The 26,184-nt window shown below is 35.2% G+C and overlaps 1 protein-coding gene and 1 pseudogene across 2 annotated transcripts in view; both read right to left on the reverse strand.

Annotated features, from left to right (window-relative positions):
- Nucleotides 1-3,060: 3,060 nt before the first annotated feature.
- On the reverse strand, nt 3,061-5,860 carry LOC109266746 (glycerophosphodiester phosphodiesterase 1-like; annotated as a pseudogene).
- Nucleotides 5,861-6,167: 307 nt separating this feature from the next.
- EFCAB7 (EF-hand calcium binding domain 7) overlaps nt 6,168-26,184 on the reverse strand; it is a 47,435-nt gene continuing 27,418 nt past the window's right edge. The window contains exons 8-14 of one of the 2 annotated variants that reach the window (XM_019449031.2): nt 23,750-23,859; nt 21,285-21,442; nt 20,502-20,635; nt 15,914-16,062; nt 9,772-9,981; nt 7,421-7,528; nt 6,168-6,447 (exon numbers count right to left, since the gene is read on the reverse strand). In XM_019449031.2, coding sequence (XP_019304576.2) covers nt 6,373-6,447; nt 7,421-7,528; nt 9,772-9,981; nt 15,914-16,062; nt 20,502-20,635; nt 21,285-21,442; nt 23,750-23,859 — 944 coding nt within the window. In that variant the 3' untranslated portion in view covers nt 6,168-6,372. The remainder of the gene's footprint in view (nt 6,448-7,420; nt 7,529-9,771; nt 9,982-15,913; nt 16,063-20,501; nt 20,636-21,284; nt 21,443-23,749; nt 23,860-26,184) is intronic. The other variant, XM_019449032.2, reaches the window with a different exon arrangement.

The raw sequence follows: 26,184 nt of genomic DNA on the forward strand, positions 1-26,184 counted from the left end.
ACAAAACTAACCACAGTTAACAAGTACAGACACTTTTAAGCAGCCAAAATCCTTTACCCCCTAGACTTTTAGCAACCGTTACCAGTCCTGGCCTCTAAACTGTCTCTCACATTAATTTTATCTACTTTCCCTAAATCATTTCCATGTTTCTCCATGTTTGCCATGTTTCTCCTCTAATCACTAAGAAGTTTTTTTCCCACCACCAAATCAAGCTAGGCTGAGTATCAAAGATAGGCTTTACTGTACTAGATAAAGCTAGCAAGACCATCTTAATATGTCCTTATACTTGTAACTTCATGAGGAAGTGAGTCAATACCTTTTTTTTGAGTCAATACCTTTTTAAGAGCAGAAGACTTAGTATCCACTTTACAAGTTAGAAATAATTTTTATATATTCTCTAATAAGATAGGTGTATTATGCCTGTTTATAGGTAAATCCTTAGTATACCATATATTTCACCAAAGCAATCTTAGAAGTCATAAAGGACTTAACCCAGTGCTGAGAAATATTATCAGTCAGTCTGTCTCTCTCTCATTCTATCTAATGAAGAATATGAATAATAAATAATATGCTCACCCTCTGGTGGCTAAAATCAGAAATGTATTTTCATTTTCCTGGATTGTATCCAAAATATGATTAGTGTGGTGTATTAAATTTCTGCATCATATTTGACCTACACCAAAAATAGATCTAAAAGAAAACTGCTGGCTTCACAAGAAAACAGGTTTACTAGAATATCTAATGAAATATCAACAAAATATTAAATGTAGTTGTTTTCATCTGTTAATGACATGAAAAACAAAATCTTGGTAAACAGAATTTAATAGTAAGGAGACATTTTCCTATGTGTCTATTTTTAATTTACAAATAGCCCTAATAATTAGGAAAAATTCATACCACAGGTTAAGTTTAATTTTCTGCCCACTTTACTCAACTGTCCAGCAGATATTTATTACATATCTATTATGGTTCCATGGTATATGCTGGAATTGTTAACTCCCTGCTTTCAGCCTAGTGAGGGTAAAATAAACAGTAATTCCTGTACAGTATGATGAGTACTACAACAAAGAGTGAGCATGAGGTTTTAGGGCTACCAAAGCAGTCCTGGTCAGGGAGTAATCAGTGAAAGATTCTTAGAAAAAGTGACATATTCACTGAGACCTGAAGGAAGAAGAGGGAGTAGAGAAACAATTATTTGTAGGCAGAAAGGCCTGAGGTGAGAGAGAATGTGGAAAGTGGGAAAGGCTACAGTATGCGTAAAAAAACAAGCCTAAAAAGAAATCCAGAGGTGAGAGAAAATCTGAAGAATGCCAAAGAGAAGACTTTAAAATATCTACTAGATTTAGTGAACAGGAAGTTACTGATATCCTTGGGGGAACAATCACTAGTTGAATTAACTGGAAAGAATGAAAGTCAAGGAAGTGGGCACAGCAGGGGCACCTGGATGGCTCAGTCAGTTAAGTGTCCGACTTCAGCTCAGGTCAGGATCTCACAGTTCCTGAATTCAAGCCCCGCATCAGGCTCTGTGCTGACAGCCGAGAGCCTGGAGCCTGCATCAGACTCTGTGTCTCCCTCTCTCTGCCCCTCCCCTGCTCATGCTTTGTCTCTCTCTCTCAAAAATAAAAAAACATTAAAAAAAAAAGTGGGCATAGCAAATGTGGGCAATTGTTTCAAGTCCTTTCGCTGAGAAGGGGAAGACAGAAATGATAGGGATAGGGAATGAGATGAAGAGTCTAAATAATAATGGGGAAAAGTCAATATTGAGGGAGTGTTTGTAGGTAAAATTCAAGGGAGCCAATACTAAGGAGACAAGCAGGAATGGGACTTAGAACACAGGAGAGATCTGAAGCATCTAGAGGTCTTCTTGGTAAGCAGGATCCTTGTGCTTTTTAAATGGAATCACATGCAAGGTTACCTCTAAAAATAATACGGTCATCTGTGCAAAACTACCCTAAAAAGTTTTTTTTTCTTCCACTATAACAAGTGAGTAATGGGAAGGGGTAAAAAAAAATGCTTAATATGTCTAAGTGGAGACAGTGGTGGAAGATAAAACTTTCCTGCAACTCAGTACTTTGTGAAATGGAATATATAGTTTACTGGATTTAGTAAAATGCTTTCACATTGCATTTCTTTTTAGCCACATCATCTGAACAATGCAAACTGCTACATAATGACAACCTGTTTTACAAGTGTCTAAATCAAGGGCCAAAAATCCAAATGACATTTAACAATGGGCTAGCATGTACTGGGTGCAAAACTAATATACTGCCATACTGGTATTCCTATTTAAAAGCTGACACTAGCTGTCAAAGTATTGTTACTGTTACGGTTATAGAGTTCTTAATTACTTAATACATTTTTTCATGCACTGTACTAGTCTTCATTAAATGCTATTTAGATTTAAGTCCTATTATTTTTAAACACATTTAATTAAAAGCAATCTGTAAGTAAACTCATAAAAAATTATTTGCTGTCAGAACAAAATACAGTAGACCCTTGAACAACATGGGTTAGGGGTAATGACCCCCTGCAGTCGAAAATTCATGTATAACTTTTAACTCCCCAAAACTTAACTACTAATGGCCTACTGCTGACTAGAGCCTTACTAATAACATAAACAACACATACTTTGTATGTTATATGTATCGTATAACTCTCTTCTTACAATGTTAGTGAGATTATTTTTGTGAATGGTATGAGAAAGTGGTCTAGTTTCAACCTTCTGCATGTTGCTGTCCAGTTCTCCCAGCACCATTTGTTAAAGAGACTGTCTTTTTTCCATTGGATGTTCTTTCCTGCTTTGTCAAAGATGAGTTGGCCATACGTTTGTGGGTCTAGTTCTGGGGTTTCTATTCTATTCCATTGGTCTATGTGTCTGTTTTTGTGCCAGCAATGTTAGTGAGAGAAAAGAAAATGTTATCAAGAAAATCATAAGGAAAATACATTTACAATACTGTAGTGTAAAAAAATCTGCATATTTAAGTGGACTTACACAGTTTAAACCCATGTTGTTCAAGGATCAACTGTACTCCTACCACTGTGATTAGATTTTGGCTTTAATATAAAAAATGAATTTCTCCAAATTTTGCTTTGACTATATTTTCTTTCTTTCTTTTTTTAATGTTTATTTTTGAGAGACAGAGTGCAAGCAGGGGAGGGGCAGAGAGAAAGGGAGACAGAATCTGAAGCAGGCTCTAAGTTCTGAACTGTCAGCACAGAGCCTGAAGCGGGGCTCGAACTCACAAACGGTGAGATCATGACCTGGGCTGAAGTCGGACGCCCAACCGACTGAGCCACCCAGGTGCCCTTGCTTTAACGATATTTTCTGATTGGAAAACTAAATATACAATTAAATGACTATTTCTGCATTTGCATTTTCTTTTTTTTTTTCCTTTTAAGATTGCATTAGTATGGTCACAAGTTTGACACCTACAGTACATTGATAACATAACTGAATACAATGTTAAGTAAATTACATAATTGTGGCAAGTTTTAAAATGTCAACTCTGAGTGATCATGCATTTCTTGTGCATTTGCATCTGAACCACCAACTGCACAACTCAATCTTTGCTTATCTTCACTGGGAATATATGCCTCAGTGAGGTCAGAGACAGAAGATGTGTGTCTTTTTGTAGACCCAGATTATCAAGAGCAACAGTGTAAAACTCAGGTATTCCATGGAACATGGTGGCAACACTGGGTTTTGCTTTGGGTCAAATAAAAAATGCAATTATTGACTATCGCTTGTGCGAGCCACCTGATGCCCCAAGTTTTGGGTTAGCACAGAGTATTTTCATATCCCCACATAAGGCCAGCAGGCAGTTTCTATATACACTCAGTTCCTTCCCAGGGGAAAAGTTTAGAACTAGAGATTTGTAGTCTTCCAACATGCATCAGTGACATACAGCTGGAACCAAGATGGGACTCATAGCAACATCTTTATCAAAGGTATTGAGGGGTAGCAGAATATGCCACCCCAAAACGTGCCACTTTAACATGTGGGTTGTTTTGAGTTGAAAGAAATTAAGAGCCAACTGACTTGGGAAAAGCTTATTACCTCTCCCTTAACTGCCTAAAAGAATTTAGAGAGTCGGCCTGTACCAGGAAGAAAGTTATTACTAGAGATAATTTTTTAAATCAGAAAGACTTATCTGCACAGTGTGGCAGATGTTTTTTTTACCAGACATTCACTCTTCTCATCTTCCTGTGAATTGTCTTCCTCCCCTTTGAAGCCCAGACTCCTATCCTCTCTCCTTTGCTCAGGATGGTATATAAGCCTCAACTGGCTGAGTGTCTGAGTCTCATGTCTTTGTGGGGCTCCCATATGCACACAATTAAACTTCTTTTACTCCTGTTAATCTGCCTTATGTCTATTTAATTATTAGAACAGCCAATGAATCTAGAAAGCAAGGCTGACACTTGATTCCTGGACCTGTTTTGAAAGCAGAAGCAGGACTATAGTTGTATTTGTTGTATTATTAACTTAGCTCCACATTCTGTTTTGGTCCCTACTTATGTTTTATGCATCCTTTAACCTCATGCACAATCAGTCATTAACTTTGCCTTTTCTGCCCTACTCCCTGTTTACCCACTGATTGTAAAAACCTAATGGGGACTGGACAGTAACATTTGTCTTGAAATTATATGATGTATCTGATTGTACCAGGTCTCAAACGACACCTCATTGTCTGGAAGAATGCACACCTCCAGACGGTTTCGAGGCCCCTCACTTCGTGATTTCAAGAAACTCCTCACACTCCTCTCATATATTCACTTCCTTTCCCAAATATATACAAGCTGTCCCTATGCTCAAGAGAGCAAGGCAGCTTTGCGGATGATCCCCAGCCTTTTTGTTGGGCTGCTCTTCTGATAAAAAAGCTTTCTTTACTTAAAAACTGGTGTCTCAGACATTGGCTTACTGTGCATCGGGTGTGGGGATAAGTTTGGGTTTAGGAACAAAAGGAAGAGGGGAAAAATTTTCTTCCCTTTTGTTCGGTAACAAACGTCAGAAGGGAAAAATCTTCCTCAGCAACAACCTGAATGCCTTCAGCCACCACTTCTTTAAGGAGTCCAGGAATACAATATTCTTTTGTATGAGGAAAGCTTAAATTCCATACAGATATCACAAGATATTATGCGTGCCCTAATCCAGCAAAATGTCTATTACCACAAACATGGACTGAAACACAAATATCTTAGTGTGGTTCCCCATCTCCTAGATGGCTAAGGCTCCAAGTTCTCTGAGTTAATGCCATTAATACTACATTCTGATCTGTCTCATCTTACAAATAACTTTTGGCAAGATGATACAAAAACAGATTGTATAGCTGAAGAAACTGCATGTACATTTTATTTAGGGCACCAGTAGTATATGTGCACGACCTTTGACATCTAAGAGGATTATCAGTTTACGGTTCAGGTTAGAGATCCCGTCTTCAGGGAAATCGTTCCTGAATCTGTGATTTGCTACAGAATTAAGCTTTCTCATTTGTTCAAATGTAAAATCACTCATCAGCCACTACCATCAGTTGTCATACCTACTGTGCTACAGTGCATTAAGACAAGAGTCCCCTCAGAGGTAAATTCAACGTCCAATCCCAGGCCTGTTCCTCTGATCTTACCTGCCTGCTGAATGACCGCGAGTATGGGTGATGGTGGAACAGCTTCCGGGGTCTGAATACCTACAGGCCCACAGAGGTTTGGAGGAGGCAGTATCAGCTCAAAGCTGAAAGGTGCAACAGGAGGTAGAGGCTGCTGGTGGAGAGGCAGGTTTTGAAGGGGCTGTGTGTCACTAGCAGCAGCAGCAGAAGGAGGAAAGAGAAGGGGCCAAGGCCACCCCCTGGTCCTCCCACAGCCACATGCCTGTGATCACAGTGGCATGGACAGGAGTCTGTGACCTGTCAGGCTTCTGGGACAGAACAGTGAGAATCCAGGGTGAGAGTCAAGGGCACTAGCTGCAGTTGGCCCATTAACATTTTCTTTGAGGGTTTTTGTTTGTTTGTTTGTTTGTTTGTTTTGATGAGTGAGATTAAACCAAAAGTATACAGGATTTGGTAGAATTCACTGAGTATTACTTTTTAAAAGCTTACCTATAATTTTACTTTGATTTACTATTGGTAAGTGAAATGTGCCCAGATTTCCCATTAAATTGATAAGAAAGCCCCATATTAAAAACATTATTATTTATATTTTATATTTATTTATATTTTAATAATAAAGTATATAACATGGGCATAAAATATAAATACATACAAATTAAATAGATTATTGTTTATATACATCAGTTAAATTGATCAGCATTTAGTTGATCAACAAATAAAGACTAAACCTGAAATAATTCTTAGCCTGACAGTCTCTAATAGAAAGGAATATTTAAGATATAAGGGAATACACACAATAATATATCCATTCTTGTCGTTCATTCACAGGCATTACATGTTGACAAACCTGCATATAAAAATAGAAAAATTTTACTTTCCTTTTACATATTATTATTTTTAACTAATTTTTAAACAAGATAAGATTTCTAGACCCTATGTAAAAAATATCCCTGTGAAGATAAACTTCCGTAACATTTGTCCTTAGCAGGGACCTACAATCTATGATCTGATGTCTAACAGGATGAACCAGTCTAAATTCTACTAAAATATAATAGTTGATAGTTGGTATGTGTAAATGTGGGTAAAGAGGAGTGATAGAGGAGTAAGTACCCCTTTTTCACTAAGCATAGAGCATTTTCTAAACCCTTCATTGGGATTCTGTAGAATCTCTCTTTATTTGGTTCTAAAGTGTTTTTGGATGTCATGGACAGAATGGAGGAAGAAAGGAAAGGAATAGAAGGCTTTTTCCTTCTTCCCTTTACTAGACCAGTTTCAGGGTCCATGTCTTTGACCCCCTGGCTAAATTAGAAACCCATGGTTCTGCTAACACCAGAAACTATGACTGTTCCTGGCTCTTTACTTAGATGGCTATCTAAAACTCAGAGGCATTTTCTCTTTCAGGTTACGTTAGAAAATCTTAATAATGTACATAAAAATATATTATAAAATTCCCATTTACTATAAACACCACTTTATATTTCTATATGATGTTACAAAGTGCTTTCATGTACATCATTTTATTTTCATCTTTACATTAACCTCCTAAAGAACCTAAAGCTGGTAATACTATGTTAATTTTACATTTAAAGGGGCAGGAACAGAGAGGTTAACTGAATCTCCCATAATCACTCAAGCAAACAGTGAGAACTGGACTAAAACCAAAATCTCCTTACTCGCAATACAGGATGATAATAATATAATATCATATTTAAAATAATGTTAGACTTTATTTCATATTTCCACCTATTCATAGTATTAATAGCAAAAATGGTTTTTTTAATTGATAAAACAAAAGGTTTAACTAGAAAACAACGCATTACCATTGTAGACTTTGGCGCCACTTCTACTGCAAATATGTTGAGTCCTCTGTTGTTTACGCAGTTTTTACTTAGTTCGTTGTTGATGTGAATAATCACTTTATTATCTGACTATAAAAAAATTTCATAAGTTGCTAGTCTTTAATAATACAAACAAAATGATTATTACAAAACACTTTGTAAGACTTGTGAAAGAGGTGTTTGCAGGATTCTGTAGAAACATAGAAGATATTATAGAAACACAGAAACATTAGCTCAGTCTGGGCTAGAAAGGAATACGTTACCGAAGAAGTGATACTTGAGATAATAGGTCACAGATAATAGACAGCCTTTAGGATAGATAGGAAGCAAGAGAAAGCAGTATGAAGCTGATGAATGAAAAGAAATGTAGGAGCCAAAGTGTTCCCCTGCTAAAGAAGCTACGAGCACTCCCTAATGACCACAAAGGGGCAATATAACATTAGCCTACCAGATTCATTTCTCAGCCCTATTACTCAGCATGTGACCTTCTCCAAGTTATTGAATGCCCCCATGCTTCAGTTTCCTTGTGTGTAAAATGCAGATAGTACTTAACTCATTGGGTTGTTGTGAAAAGTAAACACATTAATAAATGTAAAGTGCCTGGCAAATAGGAAGCTCTAAAATATTATTACATCATTTTGGTGAAGGGAAGTTTAATTTTCCTTTAGGGAAAGGAAGGAAATGCAGGGCTAAGAAATGATAGGTAGCTGCAGAACAGAGAAACTGTGATAAGGCAGTGACTCCCGTCCACCCTTTTAATTCTAGTAAAACATAGAGGGCAGAAAGGAAGGCACACTCCTTTCTTTTAGGAATCACCCTCCAAAGCTTTATGATCCACTTGAAGACAGGAATCTCCAGCTGGGGACCCTGGCTATTTTGGTCCAACTCCTCTACCTCATTTTCAAGATAATATATATGATCTGGACCCATCCTATTTATGCTATTTACCTTCATATTACTCCACTAAATAATGTTCTCTGTTTCCGCATAGCGAATATTCTCACTCTTCCCTCTATATCTCACATTAACCCTCTCACGTGTTACTCCTTACACTGTCTCTCTGCTACTAACAGCTGTGTGTGTCTCTGCATCTCTAATCCTAGTTTGTCTCCAAATCCCACACCACAGTCCCCTTCCCCCTCATTACAGGTCCTTCCCCAACTTCGATAGTCCAAACTAACATCAACTACAAGAGATGCAGATACAGTAAAACTATTACACATATAAACAGTGTAATTTAACATTTAATTTTCACGCATCTCTTTCAAGAGTATTGAGTTTGTCTTCCCAACTGGCCCATAAACTCTTTGAAACCAGAGACCATATTACACTTCTAGAGGCTTCTATTGTGACTAGAAGAGTTAGTTACATAATATAGACTCAGACTGACTCAATACTCAGCCAAACCTTAAACACTTTAAGGAATTTATGGCTGGCAGAAAAATAACATAAGTCTCACCCAGGAACTAAAAAGAAATAAGCCAACAGTCCTAAGAATCCAGCCATCTTAAGTAAGGTTTTATGAAAACTTACGTTTCTAGAAAACTGGGTATCTCTAAGCATTTATGCATGTATTCCCTTAACCTGCAATATCAGTAGTAGGAGGGATGGTAGCCAAAGCTAGCAATAATTGGCTTGATAAAAATAGGTCCCAGACAATGGAATATATGAGATAAAATGATGATAGCCCATAAAATTTCTGAATTGTAAGGTATGTAAAACAAAGTTGGGCTAATTTTTTTCTTTATTTTGTTTATATTTCTTTAAAACTCAATGTCTGTTATTTAAAATTTTAGGTGTAGGGGTGCCTGCGTGGCTCGGTTGGTTAAGCGTCTGACTTCAGCTCAGGTCATGATCTCGCAGTCCGTGAGTTCGAGCCCCGCGTTGGGCTCTGTGCTGACTGCTCAGAGCCTGGAGCCTGTTTCAGATTCTGTGTCTCCCTCTCTCTCTGCCCCTCCCCTGTTCATGCTCTGTCTCTCTCTGTCTCAAAAATAAATAAACATTAAAAAAAAATTTTAAATTGTAGGTGTGAAGATTTTTAGTAACAAACTAAATAAAATACTTTATACCCAGATTATACTCTTTCTTCAGAGATCTCCAGATATTTAACTATCATAATATTTTAAGAGAAAAACAATTATCTCAAACTTTTAAAAATGCATAAAAATTATCATGCTTAGTTTGAATTAAAAACCTGAAAACGAATAATTGCCCATTATAAATTTTGTTAATATAATGTGGTATTAATTACTGTGCAAGAATAGAATAAGAAAGAAGATGGAACATACTAGTAAACATTGCAGTTCTAAGGAGAACCACCTCATAAATAATACCTTGTTTTCAATAACTGATGTTATCCAGGTGTCACGCTTATAAGTATGTACAATTATATTTTCATAACCATCCATTACTCTTGCATCGCCTTTGTTAAGGACAGATTTACAAATGGCCTTCTCGAGTTGCCCACTGCATGCCTCCATATGGACAGCTTTAATTCTTGGCTTGCATTTGTCTGCATAGATATCAATGACAAATGGGCATGCCTGATATGAAAGAAAAAGTAAACGTTGTCTTAGCCTTTTGATAGATTTAAAAATAAATTATTTGTTATTAATATGTCTATCATATGATTTAAGAAGATGTACCCTCTAGCTTGTCCTCATATACTTTTAGAAGATTTTAGTACTATGAACTGAATAATTAAAAAGCAAGAAACTGTGATTTTTTTTTCACTAGGATATTAACTGATAATATTCACAGAAAAGGAAAGAAAACTATAATCTCAAGCAAATCTGTAATACCTCCTTTAAGCCACAGTACCACTCCTCCATTTGGTTTAAAGCTAATATATGTCATTTTAGTTATTTAATTTCCTTTTCTAACTTTAAGGCTACAGAAAGAACTCATCAATTTTTCTTGGTTTACTAAAACCATTCAAATAATGAGATTTCCAACAATCCTAAATCCTTTCCCAAATCCTAACCTGTAACTGATACTTTGGTGATTCTTTGTGACACCATACCTACTAATTTAACAGGGGGGATCAAATTATAGTTCATCTAGACATCAAATTTCATTATACATGATTCAAGAAAGTACCAAAGGTTTCCAGATACCTATCAGCAAAATACTCTCCATATATATTCAAACCAACCAGAACATTCATAACACTACAGACTGATTCTTCCCAGGTCATCATAAACTTTTATTTTTTTCAAATATGAAAATGTTAGATCATCCTCTTGGTGTATTAACTCAGTAAAATAGCACACACCAAAGAATCACTGCATATTAAAGCTAATACCTTAACTAAATAGCCACCTTGTCTCAGAACAATTACAAGTATTAACTAAATCAGTCAAAACAACTTCAGGTCATACATGAATCCTTTATGTTTTTATGTTATGTTATTTTATTTTATGTTATTTTATGTTATTTTATTTTATTTTATTTTATTTTATTTTATTTTCAGTATAGCTAACATACAGTGTCATTTTAGTTTCAGGTGTAAAATATCATGATTCAACAATTCCATATATCATCTAGTACTCATCACACAAGTGTCCTCCTTAATCCCCACCACCTATTTCATGCACCTCTCCCCACCTCCCCTCACATGAATCCTTTCAATCAAATATTACCATATATAAAAATCCCTATCACTAATGGGAACCATCCAACATTTTTATACCAATTAATTCTGAATTGTTATTTTCTCCTTCTTGTATTACCGTTTGCTTGTGTAACATTTTCAATCCAAAAATGCTGTAACCCTTACTGAACGAGGAGAATGTCTTCACTGTGATTCTGTAAATCAAAAGTATCCATGCCAAGAAGAGAATTTTTGGATGCTCCAGTACCAAATTCTGACTCAATATTGTTTGTTGAGGAGTCTTATATTAATGAAAGAAATGAAAAACAATAACAGTAACAATAACTTGAAATACAGTAAGTTGCCTAGTATCTTTTGTAAAATCTGTCTCCTTACCAGGAAATATGTTCAAATGATTAAACTGTGGCTCTAAGACATAAGAGAGTAAAATGTATAAACTAATAGCTAGTACACTTTTAGAAAAATTGACTTTTTAAAAATGCTATATAAAAAAGAGGGATTTTCCCTCTCTGATCAAGTACCCTTTAAAAATGAGCAACAAGGGGCACTTGTCTTAGTAGAGCATGCAACTCTTGATCCTGGAGTCATGAGTTCAAATCCCACCCTGGTGCAGAGCTCACTTAAAAAACAAACAAAAAAGGAACAATAAATACATTATTTGATACCTAAAATAATGGCCACAAAGGAAGAGACTCAAATAAAAGTTTTATGGAAGCCAATATACTATATCATAGATACTATACAAGCACTTTAGAAGTACTATAGAAACACTTTAGAAATACTATAGAAATACTTTTAACAGATCTGTATACCAAACAGACTCTTCTGACTAAAAGTCCTTATATACAATAATAACAAAATAAAACAAATCCATTGAGAAGTTTAGGGATTCCATTGTAGATATGCAAAACCTGGCCTGCCAAATTCTGAAAGAAACACTGTGTCCTAAGAACCACGAGGATAAGATATGGCAAAACTAGAATGGCCACCTGGACACTAGATAAAATCTTCCATGAAACAATGCATTCCAATAGTGATAAACTGGCTATACTATCAATCACTGAGGAAAAACTTTCCTAAGAAAATGAAGGATGTGGTTATTCAATGTTTTATCTGTAACTAAATTAACCTGGAAAAATTATGGTACATGAACTGAGACTACACACCAAAAGACTCTTTAAGCATTTCCAAATTGATTTTATACAGTTGACTCTCTCTGGTTTATGGATATGTACTAATAATATAGTACACTTATTTTCAGGATGGGTCAAAATATTTCACTGTTGAAAAGCCACAACCAGAGCACCTGGCTGGCTCAGCTTGTAGAGGATGTATCTCTTGAAATCAGGGTTGTGAGCTTGAACTCCATATCGGGTGTAGAGATTACCTAAAAATAAAAATCTTTAAAAAACAAAACAAAACAAACAACAAACAAAGAAAACATCATTTTTTAAAAAGCCACAACCATCATGACCGCCTAGGGCCTTCCAAATTATTGGTCCCATGACAAGGGACACATTTAACTGGAACAATTATTCATGGATTTAGATTAAGTAAAGGCTTGCTTCTTCTTCTTCTTCTTCTTCTTCTTCTTCTTCTTCTTCTTCTTCTTCTTCTTCTTCTTCTTCTTCTTCTTCTTTTTTTAAGGCTTGCTTCTTATTCAAAAACATTTTTGTCTTTATAATTCCCAAACCTCTGGGAAAGTGCAAAGGGCCTTAACAGAATTGGAAAGGTACATCCTTTAAAGATCCTGAAGTGCAACTCTCCAGAGAATCTCCAGAAGCAGACAGTGCACAGAATTAACTGCTAACCCACGAACCTTTGTACAACATATGACCACATTACAGGAGCAGCTTCCTCTCATGACACTGGAACAAGATTCTTCTATGGGTTCCATTCTTCTTTGCACACTCTTATTTATTCATAGCTTTACTCTTTATGGATTTAAGGCTGTATATGTTTGACTTGGCCTATCATGTTTTCCTTATTAGCAGCACTAATTTGCCTAAGTCTAGGCTTTAAAGGAAAGAAATGTGCTTGAAGTATGAGAAATACAAAATGCAACACATACTATTTGTCACAACACCAAGAAACAACACACCCACAGTTTCACTAAGGACGATTACTTATGCAGCTACTATGTGGAAATCAGACTATTTAATGTTAACTCAGAATCAAAGTTAATTATTCTGTACAACTGTTAGGCCATTCCAAGGACAAGATTCCCAAACACCCTCAACAGGTTATATTTCCTTACATATGCCCACAAAAAATTAAAACCCTTCCTGGAAAAAGATTGCTGAAGACACGGATCCTATTCATAGCAGTTACATCATTCCAGATGGTCGTCAAAAAAATTGTTCCTTCTTGTTGGCTTACATAGTAATTAATATAGCCTAACTGTTGGGGGCATGACAAATCAGTTTAAATTATTTAACTCAAGCAGTTATGAATAATAAAAAAGCCTTGATTTTCTTTTGACCAGCCAGGGAGGAATCTGCACTGGTGCTAATACTTCTTGTAACCAGATTAACACTGCAAGTGAAATCACCTACAATGAATTAAAAGAGTTAATACAAAAGGTCATATACAAAGTAGATTTAAAGAGTCCTTGGGACTTTTCTTGGTCAAGCCTGGAAAACCTGGGGTTATGATTCTGGAGTGCTCTCTACTCCCTTCTTATAATACTTCTAGTATACTTGTTTGCCTCAGAGTTTAAATGTTGTCTAGAGTCTTCAAATGCTTCTGTAGAAGTCACTGTCCCAACAAATGACTTAAAGACAAAAACAGGATGAAACCATGATAAATGCAAAACTGAAAATCAGATCCCCACAGATGAAACCTCTTTGAAAAGAACCAACAATAGTGGTTGAGTGAATCTTTGAAAGTTTCTTCTACAACTTTAACTGAATGAAAATCAAAAGGGAAGGCTGGGAATTAAAAAGTTCTCACAAACTTAGGAAACAACTGACTCCTCTGTTGTCATGATAATGAGTAGTCATCAGAACTGGTTTTAAACCTGTTCAAAAGATCTAGAAAACCTCATCTCAATAAACACATTTTTGTAAGCCCACCAGTATCAGCTCCTCACTTTTGAAAGTTAAACAATCAAGGACTTGTGGGAATAAATAACACTGCTGAGTGCCAACCAATCAACAGTCTCACCTGAGTAACCATGCTTCCTCAAAACCCTCCCCTAATAAGAGGAACATTCTGCTCCACTTATAGTCGTGGAGATTATAACTGCTCCAGTTATAGTCATGCAGACTATAACTGACGAGCATACTCCTTTGTAGTAAATAATCAATTCATTTTTGTCTTTTTATTTGTTATTGAGAAGTGATCTCTTATTCCTTTGACATTTTCACTATATATGTTTACCTTTTACATTTTCAATGGTGTTTCTGTATTACTTATTCAATAAATGAAGAATAAACTTTAAATTTAAAAAGCGTCATCTCGGGGATGCCTGGGTGGCTTAGTCAGTTAAACGTCTGACTCTTGATTTCGGTTCAGGTCATGACCTCAAGGTTTGTGAGATGGAGCCCCATGTCAGGCTCTGCATTGACAGCGTGGAACCTGCTTGGGATTCTCTCTCTCTCCCTCTCTCTCTCTCTCTCTGCTCCTCTCCCACTCATGAGCATGCTCTCTTGTTCTCTCTCTCTCTCAAAATAAACAAACTTAAAAAGTTTTATCTAAGAAATACTTCTTGCCTATGGTTTCAAAGGTCAATGACATAAGTAAATGCAAAAAAAATGTCTTAAATTGCTCTTAACTAATTTCTCTTATTGAGTGAAAGCATAGGGGTGCCTGGGTAGCTCAGTCGATTAAGCATCTGACTCTTGATTTTGACTCAGGTCATGATCTCATGATTTATGAGATCAAGCCCCATACAAGGCTCTGCACTGATGGTGTGGAGCCTGCTTGGGATTCTCTCTGTGCACCTCCCCTGCTCGTGCTCACTCTCTCTCTCAAAAATAAATAAACATTAAAAAATAAAGTAAGATATAAAAAGTTATTGTAACTCTTAACCTCTTATTAATAAAAATGGCAAAAAAAAATTATTCTCAGAACTTCTCAGAAAAGAGGTTTATGAGGGATTTTCAATGATGTCAAAGCTAGGAATTAAACCAAAGTCTCAATACACCCAAAATTTAAAGTGTGTTGAAGCTAGTGTTACCCTCTTAAGTTGATTTGTTTAGAGAAAGGACAGATATTATTTTTAAGAATATAAACAACAAATGTACTGTTATGTGATGCATTGCCTGAAACTCTTGAATTCTTTATTTTAAACCTGACACAAAATATAGACTTTAAGAAGTAAGGCCTCATTTTTACTATTTCTCCAGTTTACTGAAAGTCTTAATAATGATAGCTAACACATACACAGTGCTATACATTAGCCAAGAACTATCCCAAGTATTTTACAAATAATAACCCAAGGAGTATCTTTTATCAAAAGATCAGAATTCCAATTCTCATACAGACACATCCCCCTTATTCTAAGATAGGCTTATTCTATTAGGACAAAGAGTTTCCCTATAGAAATGAGACTTCAGCAACTAAAATAGCCATCACCAATTAAAAAATAGAATTTTTTTAACCACCAAACTTTCCCCCCATATTATATGCTCAAACTCCTTTGTTCCTGAATTATTTAAATACTGATAGTAACTAAATTTCAGGTAACAATGGGAACTTGCACAAACTAGCAGAAACACGCCCGGTGCAACCACAATTCATTCGTATACTAAAGTTCAAGGATTTGAGTGTCCAATTCAAAAGTCAGGTGGTAGGAAAGTGTTTGTGGAGTAAAATACTATGTGTATTAGGACCACTGCAAAACTTTCAGATTGCTTTACCTCTGTCAGTTCCAGAGCTTTATTGTAGCCCATTGAGTGTAGAGTTACCCAAAGGTCACGAGGATCTCCTTCTTGATCATTGGCTTCCATTAGATTGAGATCCATAAAGCCCTGTCTTGTTAGTTCATTCTTCTTTGTATCAAAATTGTCTGTTAAAGTAACCAAAAGTTTCTTTCTTACATAATTTTAAAACTCATACATTTAATAAAAGATCTATTATATATTATTTTTCATAAATATTTTAATGGAAGCCTTATTTAATGGAAGCCTTATTTTTGGAACTTTCAAAAAAATCGGAAGTTATAAATTGCAAATATATTCTGAAATTAGAGGAAATTGTAATTTTTATGGGTAAGTCCCAACCTGCTTGCTTATTTAGAGTATATACTGATTTATATATTTTTAAAAATTAAAATGCTTCATATATGTTTACCCCTTAAAGCCAGCAGAACCTGGATGAATTTGATGTAATACCCCCCAAATTAATGGTGTTTCAAAGGGGAGATGTGGATGGTGCCAGATTTAAGGGGACTGCTATATGCCTAATTACTCTAATTTTAACCAAATTGTCCCTGGTCCTTAAAAATCTGTTAGATAATGGGGAACACTTTGGATTCTATGAATGTCCTAGACAAATAAATCTATTTTAATATTATTATTTAATAAATCCATTTTAACATTGTAAGCAAAACTAAACTCACCTCAAAGTATCTATACATGTGTAATTCCTGAATTTGTCTATTATAGATAATAAATAGCTATTCATTATGGATTATATTCTGTTAACTGCCCAACAAGAAAGATTTTATTTTCTTGCTTCCAACTGTAATATATCCAAAGGAAATGGGTACTCTTTATATATCTCTTCTGTATACATCATTATGAAAAAAGCAGCAGAGACACAGCCATTTAAAACTGACTGATTAATAGTTTAAAAAGTTTACAGAGTTTAGGAAGTGACACAGAATTTTGCAAGGAAAAAAGTAAATGTAGATTAAATTAGATCATAGAGGGGCGCCTGGGTGGCTCAGTCGGTTGAGCGTCCGACTTCGGCTCAGGTCACGATCTCATGGTCCGTGGGTTCGAGCCCCGCGTTGGGCTCTGTGCTGACTGCTCAGAGCCTGGAGCCTGCTTCCGATTCTGTGTCTCCCTCTCTCTCTGCCCCTCCCCCATTCATGCTGTGTCTCTCTCTGTCTCAAAAATAAATAAACGTTAAAAAAAAAAAATTTAAATTAGATCATAGAAATAGTAGCCACTAAACTGGAGGATGGAGCTTGCATGTAATAAAGAAAGATGAAAAAAATATTTGATATTAATACAAATTTTATTACTATCAAGGAAAATATACCTAATACTATACTATAGAGACTATCAAACTATCAGACTTTTAAAACTTAAAATTCTCAATCCTCCATTAATTTTTTATAAATTCATGAATACCCAACTTTAAGACTTTCTTTAAAGCTATAGTAATCAAGACGGTGTGGTGGTGGCAAAAGATGAGACAAATAATGAGTAGAACAGAGAACCCAGAAATGGACCCATACAAATATACTGAACTGATATTTGACAAAGGAGCAAAGTCAACTGAAAGGAGAAAGGATAATTGTATCAATAAACGGTGCTAGAATAACTGGACATCCACAGACAAAAAAAAATAAATGTACACTAGGATGTTATGTCTTTCACAAAAATTAACTAAAATGGGTTGCAGATCCCAAACACAAATCTATAAAACTTCTGGAAGATAACAGGAGAAAATCTGGGTGATTCTGTGTTTGGCTATGTGTTTTTAGATACAACACCAAAAGCACACAAACCAAAAGCATGACACATGAAAGGAAAAAAATGGTTAAGTGGGGCTTCATTAAAATTAAAAATTTTTCCTTTGTGAAAGACACTACTAAGAGAATGAAAAGACAAACCACAGACTGAGAGAAAATACTTGCAAAACACAACTGATAAGACTTGTATCCAATATATACAAAGAACTCTTAACAGTAAGAAAATAAATACCTCAATCAAAAAGCGGGCAAACGAGCTGAACAGACACCTCACCAAAGAAGATATACAGATGGTAACAAGCATATGAGAAGATCATATGTTATGAAGGAATTGCAAATTAAAACAAGATATACACCTATTAGAATGGCTAAAATCTAAGAAGACTAATAATACCAAATGCAGACAAGGATGTGGAGCACTAAGAATCCTCATTTATTCCTGTGGGAATACAAAATGGGTATAGTCACTTAGGAAGACAATGTGGCAGTTCTTTCAAAGTTAAACATAGGTTTACTGCGGCAGTGATCATTGAATTTAAATGAACTGAAACAAGCTGAAAACTACATACACACAAAAATATGCCCATGAGTATTTATAGTAGCTATGCTCACAAGTACCAAAAATTGGAAACAACCAAAATGTCCTTTAACAGGTGAATGAATAAATAAACTGATACCTTCATACAATGGAATTATTATTCAGTGCTAAAAAGAAATGAGTTATCAAGCCAACAAAAAGAGGAAATCTAAATCCACACTGCTAAGTGAAAGAAGCCAGTCTGAAACGGCTATCTACTGCAAGATATCCAACAATATAACACTCTGGAAGAGGCAAAACTATAGAGACAGTAAAAAGATCAGTGGTTGCCAGGGGTTTGAAGGGACGAATAGATAGATGAATAGGTAGAGCACAAGGGATTTTGAGGGCAATGAAATTATTCTGTATAATACTGTAAGGGCAGGTATATGGCATTATGTATTTGTCAAAATCCAGAGAACTGTACAGCACAATATAACCCTAATATAAGCTATGGATTTTAGTTAATAAAAATGCATCAGCATTGGTTCACCAATTTTAACAAATGTATCATACTAATGCAAGATGTCAGAAAATAGGAGAAATTGGTAGAGGGGAGGAGAAAATCTATTCATACTTTACTGTAAACCTAAAACTGCTCTAAAAATAAAATCTATTAATAAAAAATGATAAAAATTAAGGCATCTTTAAGTATAAAAAAGTTTATTAAAATGATCTTACAGGTAGATAAAATATTTTCTTATTATCAAAGAGAAAGTTGCATAAAATTAATATTACGTATGACTATAAAAATAAAAACTTCAGCACCTAAAAGGCCTGATTCTTTGCAGTATTACTGATGTTGGTGAAGGGGACATTCTCCCTTCAAATCATTTTTTAAGTCAACCATTCTTGGGGATTTTTTTTGTAGCAGGGTATTATTCAAGGTTCTGGAGTCTAACTGCTTGGGTATAAAACTCAGCTGTGAAATTTTCTTGGTATATAACATTGATCAAGTGACTTACCCTCTTTGATTCCGTTTCCTTATTTGTAAATTGAGAATAACAATAGTACATACCTCAGGGAGTTGCTGTATAGACTGCTTCCAACTGACATGTGGTAAATTCTCAAAAAATGTTAACTATCAATTCTACCAATTAAATTATCAAACTAAAATTTTATTTATCAAAAACTTTGCCATAAAAAAGTCTTATTATGATTCATTCTTATTGAGTGTGTTTTAGTGCCACAATAAAGGATCAAAAGATTGTATCCTTAACGTTATAAGATGATTATATCTTCCTAAGAATAATATTCTGTATATTACAAACCTTCTTATTTGAAGTTTAATAGTATAAATCAATATTCATTTCTTGTTGCTGAGTATACCATATATAAAGTTTATATAGTGCATCTCTTTCATTTAAAAATAGATATATTTTTGAAAACCTTTGTATTAATAATATTTCTACCTTACTTGCTGTTTAGATAAACAGATTTATCAAACTCCCACCTGGCTCACTGACTTCGCCAAGCTTAGACCATTTTAAGAATCAAAGGAGTAGGACACATTTCTACCCCAGTGACAGCAATATGTGAGTTAATTTGTCTCCTGACTGCATTTTGGCCTTATTCTGTGATCTATAGTTGGCTATGTCTTTTGGTTTTCCCCTTTGATCTTTTAGTCCTTGGCTTAAATACATAAGCCCTACCATCTTCCCAAACTCCTCCTAAGAGACAACAGAAATTGTCTCCTTCTCAATAGTTTTCTTTGCCAATCATGATGTTTTTGGTTTCCATACCACCATGGATGTGCTTTCATAATTCAACTCAAATACAAAACAAAACAAAACAAAAAACAACAACTAAAGAATTCTTAACATATATAAAGAACTTGCTGGAGACTGCTTAATTTTTAGTCAAACGTTAGCCTATTAGCTCTTTGCTGCCCTCTCCTGGGCACAGTTTGGGGCTCTTGACTATTTCCATTTCATTAGTATCAAGAGCTGAGACAAAGTTTTTTCCATTCTAAGATCCAAAGAACATAGGCTAAAAATGAAGTGACATTTAAGTAATTCATATTTTCTTTTAACTTGAATGCTATACCAACTATAAACTTAAGGAAAATAAATATTTACATTTTTATGATCTATCAACAATGCTACTACTTTTTCACTGTCCTAACTGCTATAATAATATTCCATAGAGAAGTCTGACATTTTACTTCTTAAAAATGAAAAGGTGCTATTTTTTTTATATATGCATTAAGGAGAAGAAAAGTGCTTACCTCGGCAGACAGCCCAAGCATCTTCATCACATTTCTCACCGCTTGTTCTCAATTCAAAAAAATTATATTCTTCAAGGCTAAGAAGACCATTTCCATCCAAATCAATTACTTCAAATATATCTGATAAAGTTGACCTAAAATTATAAATAGAAAATTATTTGTCTGCATGGCAACTGGACTGAATGTTTCTATGAGGACAACTTTCAAGAGGAAGTAATATCAAGACATTAAACAATTTTTGAACTTAATATATCCAAATATATTTTTTAGTCAGTCTGAGACAAACAAGCTTCTAAAACAACCACAGTATCTCAACACTCAATGAATGGTAATTCCATCATTCTTTTTTCCTTTCTCCAATCTACTTTCTTCTTCCTATTCTACCAGGTATTATTGTATATATCTAGGGTATAAGGGAACTACCTGAGTATTTAGATTTCATATTTGACGGTTATCTAAGTTAATGGTGCAACTGGCAGTATCTATTTCTAAGGAAGTGTCTAATCAGGTAGAAATCTGTAAATGTGTGACTCAAGTTGACTTGCCAAATGTGTGGAACTCAGAAATGAGTGGCAATCCCAGACTCATGAACGGAAAATCACTTTCAGATGCCTAGGGAATGAGTTGAATTATTGGATTAGGATCTGCAAGTGGGTCTGGCAGCTGGCCAAAGGAAAGGATGGAAGACAGGCTATTGATCTATAATTTTACAGTTCTAACCTTAATAAACTAGATTTTACAGTTCTAGATTTTACAGTTCTAACCTTAATAAACAAAACTTACCTAAATTCCTTTGTAAGAAATAATTCCCCTGTTTCATCTCTATATACAAGTTGGGCTTCTTCAGTTACTGGTTTTATTTCTTTCCTCAGCCTACAGCCAGTTGTGGAAGGAATTAACCAGTAAATTCCAGGTCCTAGTTCACCAGTCCACCCAAACACCTTTTCTCAAAAGAATTAAAAAACAACAACCAACATGAGTTTTAATGACTTTTCATCTTTCTTCTGAAAGGGAAGTTTTAGAAGCAATTTATCCATTTTCACCAACTCTATTATGCGTCTATCAATCTTTTACAGGCTTCAAAATCTGGTTATTAATGGAAGTCCTGGCACAAGACCATTAGATGTAGTTCTTAGTATATTTTAAAAATAAATGCCTAAAACTGTAACAGGTAAAAAGTTATATAACTTCTAAAGCTTTCCCAATAATCTTCAAAAATGTTTGTGACGTAAATATCTTTAACAGGAAGCAAAGAGAGAGATCTTAAAATAATTTTACAATTCCATAATTTGATTCAAATATAAATACATGATTTGTAAATCAGATTTCAAGAACACAAAGTAAAAAATATATTTCAAGAATTCATTATTTGTAAGAATATTTGTAAGCCGTATTTGTAAGAATCCAATTATGTAGACAGAAGCACTGCAATACTACTATTATTTATGTAATTAATATGGATTATAAAACAAGATGGCAGAATCCCAGATAAACCTACCTTATACAAAATTCCTTTCCATCACAGTATATTTATAATGAGTGACAGGACATTTGTATAGGAAACATTTTATTCTGTAGTTTCATGAAAGAAAGCATAATGACATCTCTCTATGAATGTTCTAGGTGTTTTATGGAAACAAACAGCCATCTATAAAACCTAGGGGTTATCTCTGTCAAATATATTAAGTCTAAGCATTTTCTTGTCATGTATAACAGCTAAGCAAACAGCTATTGGCCCTTCAGCACAGAATAGCCCTAGGGAATTCTGTCAGGAATTGTGTCCAAAAACTTTCAAAACACAGATGTATTTTAGGTCATCCCGGGGACTCATACACAAAATAAAGTTGTTTTTCTGAATTCTGGGTTCAGTCCTATTTCTGCCCTCACAAGTCAGAGGAACCATAATCATCCTAAAGTGACCATACCATGTTCTATTTTGCTACAAGAAGCAACCCAATAAAACTAGGGTCATTGAAGACTAAAGATTGACAAATCCCTCCTTGGGAAACCATAATCTTGTAAAATGGCCAGATGTAGTCTGGTACCCAGAAGTGAAAAGCAGTTCTTGCTGCTTCCTAATACATGTTATCCCATGAACTTCCCTTATCTCCACATATAACCTTGAATTTCCACTGTGGATGGCAAATGGAAAGTCTTTCATGCAGACAAAACTCTTCTTAAAGAAAATAATTGTGAAACTAAAACTAAAAATCCTTTGCAAATATGACATATTACAAAAAAACAGAAGCCAATATAGTAAAAAGGTAAATAGAAACTCATTCAAACTTTACTACAGGCTTGCTATGTACTAACATTTTTATACATGCAGTATCATAAGAAAGTAATTTTATCCAATATAAAATGGGAAAAACTATTGCTTTAGACAATACTTTATCTTGAACCTAACTTTGTAGTCAGTTCTGAAGAAGAGTTTCGTCAAAACATTAACCTGTGTCATTTTATTTGTTTCTTGCCTATAACTATTCTTGTCTGTTCAGAAGCCTACAATAAAGACTTTTATATAACATTCCATCAGGGAAATGTTTGTCTGTCATTGGACCTGTATAAAGATTAAATATGATATTGCAGTAAGCCCTTGAATAGTATTATTCCTGTTGTTGTGTAGCAGATGTATTTTGTAGTCCTCATAAAATAAATAGCCACATTTATGTATCTGCCTCACATATTTGGCCTCTGAGTAAATATATAATTAGAAAAGATCAGAACAACCCCATGGGCAACATATAAAATCATTTAAAAGCATTCCTTCAGATCAATCTATTTTTGAACCCTATAATATGAGTCAAGCCTGAGGATAGCAATCTTGAAGTTTTTCTTTTTTGCAGTAGCAATATAAAGTAAGACAAACATCTAAAGCAACTTTTCCAAAGTCTTGAATTGCCTGTATTTAGGGAAAAAAATCCACTGGCATCAATCATTTTAATTGCATATTACAAAAAAAAAAAATGTTCACATGTGAGGCATCTGGGCATTTAGAGAAGAAAGTGAAGTATAATGTCACATAACATATAAGTTACAAAGCTAATCCTCAGCTCTTAGCAATCAAGAGAAAATACATCACAATTAAAAAGACACATGTAATATTCATAGTGCTTAAGTACTGTATACACCCTAATTGGAGGGAAAGATACAAAAGTTAAAAACAAATATAGAAAATCTATTATATTCCTTAAACTTGAGCTCATGTCATATTTTCAAATTAAACACTAGGAAATAAATATGCATACTTCTCTATTTCGTAGTTCAGTAAAACACATGAGTTGTAGATTTGCTTGGCTCTCATTTTCCTTAAGAATATACAAGGCAGTATCAATTGATAACCAAGGGGATGGTTTTCCTAAAAACAAACAAACAAAAAACCCCAAACATCTTAAAATAAGCAATTACTACTCACTCTTTCCTATTTAAAAAATAAGTTAGTGGTTTCTTTCCCCTATGGATTTTTTTTTTAGAAATGCACATCCCATTTTTATATAGAAATACCATAGCATTTGTAACTATATATAGTATCCTTGCTAGAAATATTCTCTATTCACACTTTCTAAAACTCATAACTTTTTTTGAATTGACCAGAAAGCTGAGGTTGCAAGGCAACCAAGTAACCTGATATCCAAGGAAAAACAAACCCTTTCAAGGAGTGATGAGATTTGAGCACTAGCTTACCTGTGGAGAGGCACTGGAGGAAAAGATGTTAGACATCATCTATGTATGTGCTGACAACTCCATAATTTGAAATTTTTTTTAATGTTTATATTTATTTTTGAGACAGAGTGAGACAGCATGAACAGGGGAGGGACAGAGACGGAGACACAGAATCTGAAGCAGGCTCCAGGCTCTGAGCTGTCAGCACAGAGTCCGAGGCAGGGCTCGAACCCACAAACTGCGAGATTATGACCTGAGCTGAAGTCGGATGCTCAACCGACTGAGCCACCCAGGCTCCCCGACAACTCCATAATTTGTATCTCCAACTAGAAACTTTTCTCTGAATGTTAAACTATAATCAACTACCTATTGGACATCTCCATTTGAATTTCTATATCTAAAACTGACCTTCCCCAATTCCTTAAAAAAACCTGTCCATCTATATTCTTCTCTATCTCAGTCTCAGTTTATAGTAATTCATCCTTGCAGTTGCCATGCCAAAAAGCTTGAAGTCACCTTTAACTTTTTTCTTCTCTCACATATCATAACCAATCTTCAGGAAATTGTATGGTTTAACCTTCAAAATATATCCAGGATCTTTACTTTCTTTATTATTATTATTATTATTATTATTATTATTATTATTATTATTTAATATATGAAATTTATTGTCAAATTGGTTTCCATACAACACCCAGTGCTCATCCCAAAAGGTGCCCTCCTCAATACCCATCACCCACCCTCCCCTCCCTCCCACCCCCCATCAGCCCTCAGTTTGTTCTCAGTTTTTAAGAGTCTCTTATGCTTTGGCTCTCTCCCACTCTAACCCCTCTCTCTTTTTTTTTTTCCTTCCCCTCCCTCATAGGTTCCTGTTAAGTTTCTCAGGATCCACATAAGAGTGAAAACATACGGTATCTGTCTTTCTCTGTATGGCTTATTTCACTTAGCATAACACTCTCCAGTTCCATCCATGTTGCTACAAAGGGCCACATTTCATTCTTTCTCATTGCCATGTAGTACTCCATTGTGTTGTGTCTACATTCCTGGTTCAAAGTATCATCAGTTCCCTCCTAGAACTCTTCTTTCTCTTGGGTACCCTTCAATCTGTTTTCAATATAGCAACCTGACTGCTCTTGTTAAAATAGGTCAGATTATGTCCTGTTTCTACTCAAAATTCTCTCATGGAGTTGAGAGTTGGAATAGTATTGCTCCCACCCTAACAATAAAAAGTACGTGAACTAGAGAATTCTAATTTTTTCTTGAACCCATCAGCGCTAAGGTCCCAGGGCAACCAAGTAGCCTGAAATCCAAGGAAAGGCAAACTCTTCTAAGGAGAGATGAGATGCAATCATTGGCTTATCTGTGGTATAGCACAGACGACAAAATGTCAGGTACCATACAAGTAAGTGGAAGAAGAGAGAGAGCAGAAGAAATATTTGAAGAATAAAGATGGAAATTTTCCTAAAAAACAATGAAAGACAATAAGCCAAAAATCCAAGCAGGATAATTACAAACCAACCAACCCCACAATAACAGCATCAACAAGAAAAACAAAATCACCTAGACAATACTAAAATCATTGTAAATTAAAGATATGGAGAAAATTGTGAGGGCAGCCATGGGAAAAATCCTCCTAAGATTCTGCATTTTTCTCAGAGTAAAAGCCCAAGTCTTCATTATGGCCAAAACAAACAAATAAAAGCAACTCTACCTGATTTTGTCCTGGTTCCTCCCTGTCCTCCATCTCCTACTTTGTTCTAGCCATTCTAGTCACCTTGCTATTCTTCTAACATCAGGCACACTCTTACCTCGGAGCCTCTGACAGAGAAGTCCCTCTATGTGGAATGCTCTGCCACCTGCACTCTTCACCACTCTCCACTCATCCCCTCCACCAGCCCTATATCCACAAAGCTTACTCCTCTGCCTTCTGTGGAAGACAGCAGAAATGGCTGCTCTGTACCCACAGCCCATTGCAATGTGAATCTGCTCCTCCATCATGAGATCAAGTCTATTTCTCTAT

Source organism: Panthera pardus, unplaced genomic scaffold, assembly GCF_024362965.1.
Source record: "Panthera pardus isolate Hobbes unplaced genomic scaffold, ASM2436296v1 HiC_scaffold_11, whole genome shotgun sequence".
In the NCBI taxonomy this organism is placed as follows: domain Eukaryota; kingdom Metazoa; phylum Chordata; class Mammalia; order Carnivora; family Felidae; genus Panthera; species Panthera pardus.